Source organism: Chinchilla lanigera, unplaced genomic scaffold, assembly GCF_000276665.1.
Source record: "Chinchilla lanigera isolate Chin_1 unplaced genomic scaffold, ChiLan1.0 scaffold00167, whole genome shotgun sequence".
Classification (NCBI taxonomy): domain Eukaryota; kingdom Metazoa; phylum Chordata; class Mammalia; order Rodentia; family Chinchillidae; genus Chinchilla; species Chinchilla lanigera.
The window spans coordinates 364,836-372,511 of NW_004955568.1; the positions used below are offsets into that span (position 1 = coordinate 364,836).

Here is a 7,676-nt window from a genome sequence, read left to right on the forward strand (position 1 = left end):
CCTTTCTCCCACATTGGTGGAGAAGGGTTGGGGGCTCTGTCACTGAGGCCTCTGAAGCTGTCCAGGGCTCAGCCCAGCTCCTGTGATGTGCATGGGTAGGGCCACAGGGTGTGGTCACTGAGGCTTCCAAAGCTCTTTGGGGCCCAGCCTGGCTCCTGCCTTGCTTTTTCTTTTTCATTTGTATTCCTGAAAGCTACTTGGGTGTAGGAGAAAAATATTTGTATGAAAGGTTAATTCTTTACCTGACTGAAAAAAGGAATAGAACTCAGATATATTTTCTTCTAGGGTAACTTAGGAGGAAGTCAAATGTTGTAAGTAGTAGTAAGTATTTATTTTATTTTGTTGGGGTACTGGGAATCAAACTCAGGACTTCACGCTTGCCAGACAGGCACTGTGCCACTGAGCTAAATCCCCAGCCCAGTAGTAGTAAGTTGTATGGCTAGACTCAATTTTCTATTCTTTTTAGAACTTTTATTGTGCTCAAAGAAATAAAATTTATTTTATAAATAACAGAAATAGGGGCTGGGGATTTAGCTCAGCGGCAAAAGTGCCTGCCTGGCAAGCGCAAGGTCGTGAGTTCGGTTCCTTGTACCGGAGAAAAACCAAAACCAAAAAAAAAAAAAAAAACAGAAATAAAATTTATTTTACAAGTAACTACCTGAGGAAATTTGAGCTCAATAAATATCTAAAAGGTTACACTGTTTGATACTCATATTTACATATGAGTTTAACACAGTTTTACCTTTAGAAGGTCCTTGCCAAGATCTGTGTTTTCTTTTTATGGTTTATAGTTCAAGGGTGTGAATAGAAAATATTCACTGGTCCTGTTTCAGAGGAGGTAATCTCAAAATTGGGAGGGTAATGATGGTGGTACAGGTGCTTCCATGCATATAGTAGATCATTTTGCTGACAATGTAAGATGTTTGAGTGAAAAGGAACCTGTATTAATTCCTTTGAAGGGCAACATTTAACTTGTTTGTACCTATTTTCTGATGAGAAATTGGGATACTGTATTTGCTTGGAAGGGTTGTATGACACATCATACAAGTTCTTTAACAGATTTGTTGTGAGTCTACTATGTGTCCGGTACTATCTTTCTGTAGGGATGAGCAAGACAAAATATTTGTATTTATAGAGCTTACATTCTGGTGGTACTCAAACTGGCACTTACTGATTTGAGGAAAGCCGAAATAAAAAGGAATTAAGAATGCCAAGGACAGGCAAAAACTTCTACCAGTTACTTATTATGCAAAAGCATAATGATAAATTATTGAATGTTCATTCCACTCTTTTTGTTATTTAATATTGAAAACATTCATATTGAGAAACTGTACTCAGAAGAGTTAGCTATAAGTATTTAATATATCAGTGTGGCTGCCCACTTTGCACTGTTCATAATCTACCTCCAGACAGTCTCAATTTTGCCTTGTTAGTCTTCACATAACAGCCAAAGATCTGTTCCTCAGCTTGTTGTCTGCTGTTCATACAGTGAGTAGCAGCAGCTGAATGGTACTTACTTGCCTCTTCCTCAGGCCTTCTTTACTAACAGTCTGACTTCCTACCCCGTGAAATGTCTGATTCATCTGTCTTCCTAAAGACAGTGTTATGAAGTCTTTAGTACCTTTGAACCAGTTTCATCCAAATACTGGTTTTTCTTGTGGATAACCAGGGCTTAAGAAACATTCTCCTCTTTTGGTTTCCTTTACATCCTTCCCCTCTTGGAACATAACCAAGGTGGTGAAGGTATAGTATTCTCATTGCTTGGGGTACCTAAGGTTCTTGTGGACATACCGTGAAGGGATACCAGGCTGGTGACCAGCATCGTTGAGACCTTTTCTTGTGGGAAGGCTGAACTGGGAGGGCCTTCACTGTGGCTGAACTCAGAGTGTTGTCTTTGTTTCACTTCCATTACCATATCTGTCTGGATCAAAAGAAAGTTGTGGGTTGACAGAGGGTTTTAGAAATCAGTGTGTCCTTTTGTACCATCTCAGAACAATTGTTATGTGATCTCTAAGAATACACTGTGGCATAATTCATTGCCCCAAAAAAGTATTTTTAACATTCGTGGGTGGTGATGATATGTCTAAGCAGCAATAAATACAGGATCTAGTATTTGTCAGACACTAGGGATGCAAATAGACTTTGGAGGCATACTAGAGTTTTGCCAAGGAGTCAACTAAGACAACAAAGTCACTTTGGACTTGGATATCTCTGAATCTCATTTATAAATCATCTCTGGAGTAGATCAAGCAATTTAACATAAGCTAAAATCTTGGCTTTGAAATAGATCTGGATTTTACTTACTGGTGGACATAGACAAATTATCTTTTACTTTTTACTTACTGGTGGACATAGACAAATTATCTTTGAGCATTAGTGGTAGTGACTACCTCAAAAGTCCATGGCAATTAAATGAAATAATACATGATATCACTTAGCAAAAGGCCTGGTACACACTATGCACTGGTACATGATAAAATTGTTTGTTTATGTCATTTGTTACCTGTCTGGTCTTTCTTGTTTCACCTTTCAAAAGAAGCCTACCTTCCGTTTTGGGGGCCCATCCATAAGTGCTAACTCTGATACTTAAATGTGCTGACAGAATATGAAAGGCACTTTTTGTTAGGTAAAACCATAATAAGTAGAAATACTTGAGATACTATTAGAAAGATATGAATGCTAGACTAAGGAGCAAGGACTATTTTATGCTTCATTTCCTCAGATCACAATAAGTATTTGTTAGATGAATGAAAGGGGGCCATTGTTCACTGGTTCTGTTTAGCTAGAGCAGAATGAAATTTTATAGTGCCTGCAGTGCTAGGCTGAAGTAATTTAGACTTACTCGATAGAAGCCATTACATTTCTTGGAGTGATGATGTGACATGTACAATTAGCATTTTAGAAAGATAGTGGAGTGACATAGGATTGGAAAGAAACAGTACCTTGTGCACCAATTTTTAGGCAACAGAAGAGCTTAGTATCAGGTCCTGTGGGAGGTGTGAAATATAAAGAGATGAAGACAGAGTTAGTGATCTTTCAAAAAACTCACCAGTTAAAAAAGTAGGATTATTTAAAGTGTTAGGTGGTGAACACCCGGAAAACATCATTGTAAAGACGGGAAAATGTAAACAATTAGTAGTATTTAGTAACTGACTGGACAGGGAATAAGAAAAAAGGAGGAACACAGATTTTGACTGAGTATCATGGATAGGGTAGGCTTGGTTTTGAATTTGAGGAAACAGCAGGACATCTAGAAGACAGGAGTACAGCTATCAATGGGAATGTTTAATTAACACTTATGAAAAGAGGTTCTTGCTGAGGAAGTTGATTACTGGGTCGTTTGTAAAGAAGTTAAATATTAACTTGTGGATGCAAACTTGGTAGAGATAGAAAAGGCTGAAGGAATGAGGAGTCAGTCATGTTTGGGAGATGAGAGGAACAAAAGCAGAGAAGAAAAAAAAACAGACAGATAGGACAAGTAGGGAAGAACAGAGTCACTGAGGCCAATAAAAGAAGAGTTTGGTGAAGGGGAGGATAGTTAGAAATACTAAATTCTATGCCTATGTTACATAAGATGATACAAGAAAACAAGAAAGAAACCTAGATCAAATTGGACTGAAGTATAAATTTTGAATTAGTAATCATAGGAGATGATGAAAATGTTTGCTTAAAGGCTCCTTGCCAGGATGTGTGTGTGTGTGTGTGTGTAATTTATATTACATTTATTTTTCTTAAATTTAAGAAGTAGGATAGTGTTTACAAGTCTATAATTAATAATATAGTATCCTTATATACTGTGCTCATTCCCCAGGGATAATCACCACCAACTCTTTGAGATGTCTTATTATATTCCTTAATAATATGCTCATATTATCACTTCCTGATGAAGTTTAGATATTAGCTGTTCACTTTCCATTATGCAATATGGTTCTCTTCCCTTTCTACCTACTTCTCTGAATCCTTCCAAAAATAATGTCACAGTTTTTAGTTAAATTAGTAATTTTTACATAATTCTATACTTTTTGCAGTTATGTGCTGTTTCTTTTATAATATTTAGTGCCTTTTTCCTAAAGATAATAATTTTTTACTGATACATATATTTAACCTTAAACATCTATTATGGGCCTTCAGAAAGATGATCTGTCAGTACCATTTACTCCCTAGCAATCTCACTTCCAAAGCCTTCTTTCTATTCCTCTCTTCTGAACTAACTGCCCTTTTTAAGTTTAGAATTTCCTTTCTGCTATAAGATCTCCTATTTCTGGATCCTATTTTATCTATTTTACTGATTCACTCTTTTGTTTCATTGAAGTACTTCCTCTGATAGCTCTTTGAGAAGTTCATATGGAAGGTAAGTCTTTTGTTTTTGTTTTGCTTACTTGTTTATTTTCTTGAGTCATTGCATGTCTGGTAATATCTGTTCTCACATTGACCACTTAGCCAGATATAGAATTGTAGGTACGAGATACTTTTTTCACAGAAATTTGAAGGGTTGATCTATTGTCTGGTAATAGAACAGAGTTGCTGGGTGTGGTGGTGCATGCCTGTAATCTCAGCACTGGGGAGGCTAAGGCAGGAGGATCATTGGGAGTTTGAGGCCAGCCTGGGCTACAAAGTGAGTTCAAAGCTGGTCTGAACTGCATAGTGAGACCCTGTCTCAAAAAAGCAAAAAAAAAAAAAAAACAAACAAAAAAACAAAACCCAAAGCAAACAAACAAACCCCAAAACTAGAGTCAGTCTGTTAGGTGCTTAATAAAGCTGGGGATAGAGTAGCCTTATATAGACCATGCTGAAATGGTAATGGAGTAGGGGGAACATGCATAGAATGCAGGAGATATGCAAAGATAAGGGGCCTAGTTGTCTTAAAGAAACTGAATCCCAAAGTAACTGTTTTGGGTCCTGTATCAGTCAGGGTTTACTAGAGGAACTGATATAATACAAGATAAAAAAATGTACAAGGAATTACAAGTTTGGCTTACAATGGTCAGCTACAGAGTTGGATGAGGAAGCGTGCAGAGGGTGTCTGCACGCTGGAGATGGAAGAGCCCAGCCCCGGGCCTGGAGCTCGCTGCAGTGTCCATGCAAGTCCGTATCAAAAGGCTGATGGGTCTGCGAAGGAATGCTGAAGAATCTACGATGAAGGCCGGAGAGCCAATACCAGAAGGCTGAAGAGTCCCAGACGGAAGCCCAGCAGTCTGCACCAGAAGCCAGGAGACGACCAAGCTGAAGGCGAAGACCGGAGCTCCTCCAAAGAACCAGCAGCCAGTCCTTGCTCAGTTCCTTTTTTTATGCAGTCTACCTGCTCTGGGGGGATGGGGGTGGTCCTCTACTCCCACACCCTCTGCATGCCTACCTCTTGCACAGGCTCAGGATGAATACAAAGTAAGCACCCTGGCTCCCTTCTGAGTCACATAGTTACCCTTCTAAACTTGTCAAATTAACACAATAAACAATATCCCAGAAGGATAAGGGCGTGTCCTTTTTACCCCAAGATGCAGAACTGCTGAGTCGCTTAGCCAAAGCTCTAGACTTCCCAAGTTGACACAGTGTATCAACCATAACATGTCCCTTCTAGGAAATGGCACTCATGAGAGCCAGCTGTGCTTTTTGCTTTATTTTCCCTCCCCAGATTGGCAGTGGCTTGAATGGGTTTCTGTTTCTTGCAGCTAAAGGTTTCTTAAGTATCATCCATTTTATCTCAAATCCATCTCTTTCTCTGCTTGTTTTTAGACATTAAGTCACATCTCAGAGAGAACCCTAATTTGGAAATCAGTAGGCCTAAATTCCAGACCTGCATCTGCTTTTTCTAGCACCAGTAAAATGGTATTAGACAGGTCTCTTTACCTCTTTGTGATTTAGTCTCTCAATAGAACTGGGATCACCACTCCAGTAAGGCATTTAAAATTAAAGACAAAATGAGATTACCTTTGTATATGTGCTTCAAAGAAAGGCAGTATCTGCTGAGGGAGTGTTGGTAAAGGATTGAATAATAGGAAGGACATTTCCCAAGAAAGGGACCACCTATCCATAGCTTGAAACATCTACTTGTATCCTGAGCTGTTTGCCCTACATGCTATCCCATCTGATGGTGTTAGGAGTATTTGGGACTCACCTGTGACTAGAACAGAGGAAAAATGACCCTAAAGCTACAAACTTAGCCTCTGCCACAGCACTGATAGGTCCCACTGGCCAACAGTGTGGCTTTGCTTATTGTGAACACCAACCGAGATGATTTTTCACTGTCATCATATGTCCCAGGATCCCTTTTAGGCCTCAACTATTCCATGTTGGTTTCAGGTGAACAGTCTCGCAACCTATCACAAAACCAATTTAACCCCTCTGCTTCTTTCTTATGCCACAGAGTACAAATTAAGTTCAGTCACTGTCCTTCCTGTGACACTGAGTTGGTGATGTGTATGCATCCTGAAATGGGAATGGAAGAGTTACCCATGGGAGGTCAGTAGAGTTCCTGAAATCCCACCATAACTGATCCTTAGCAGTAGACGTGTCACCTGGAAGTGACACCAACACACAGGAAACATAAATTCTAACTCTGACTGAATGACTAAAGGCAAATTATTGCTCTATTCCTTTGCCAATAAGTAGTTTATTCACCCGGCATATGAAAATTCAAACTAAATATGCTTAAAGCTTCCATACTGTGCTGCTAGGCCAAGGCTGGGATGAATAAAACATGGGGTTTATAGCCTAATATGAAGATAGATTAGCAAAAAATTACAGTTCAATTATATAATTAGTATACTTGAGGAATCTTAGAGATTCCTATGTTTGTCTGAAATAATTAGGAAAACTTCTCAGAGTAGTGGTTGTGTTGAGACTTGAAGGATGAATAGTTTTTCTATAAAACAGAAGGAAGAGATACAGACCTTTGAGACAGGAGAGCAGTTTTTAAATGGTATCAGTGAGAACTGACTGGACAAATAGACAAATTACTGAGGGACAACTGACATCCAAAGACCATATATTGCTGATGGTGCCACTCTTTAGATTTTATTTTCTCCATAAGTAATTGACAGTGTAGATATAGAATAGGAGAAAACAGACATTTGGGTTAACCCAGGAGGATGCTTTGCCTGGTGGTGTCTCTGACCTAATTTTCTAATCCATTTACCTTTTTACTGCTCCTTGTGCTCCTTACATCACTTTATGTAGTTTGTATTTTGTGGTCCAATGCTATAATCTCTTCTGTCCAGCCTTAATTCCCTTGGCTTTACTGTCTTTCATTACTTGTAAAAACCCAACCTTGGTTAAATCCAGCTCTGCTAAAAACTCACCAGCTTCTGAGGGTACCATTTCCTTTCCCTTCCTGGGGCTTGTTTTCCTTTTATGCTTCCTCTGCGCATACACTGTATAGTAAATTAAATTCATCCCCATGAAAATGTTGAGGAAGCAAAGATGGAAGCTGCCCCAGAGATACTGGAAAAGATTCCCTCTTAGATGAGTAGGTGCTAAACCCATCTCTGAGGGACAAAAACCTGCAATCCCAACCGTTGATTAATTCAGAAGTGGTTTTGTTTTTATTCTCCGAGTGGAACTAGTTACTTTAGGGTCTTTATTAAAGTGCTTTCCTATATGTCTATTCTGTGGTCATAGAGACAGGTATTATTGTTCTGACCTTATAAATAAACTGAGGCACTGTCTTTAAATTGGTTGCT

At 38.9% G+C, this 7,676-nt stretch overlaps 1 protein-coding gene across 1 annotated transcript; it reads right to left on the reverse strand.

The window, feature by feature from the left end:
• Positions 1–864: 864 nt before the first annotated feature.
• Positions 865–7,314, reverse strand: Cd160 (CD160 molecule). The gene is given in 4 exon segments (XM_013509328.1): positions 865–1,958; positions 6,046–6,166; positions 6,169–6,423; positions 7,296–7,314. Coding segments are annotated over 4 exon segments (651 nt in total). The 3' UTR covers positions 865–1,702.
• Between the last annotated feature and the right edge of the window lie 362 nt (positions 7,315–7,676).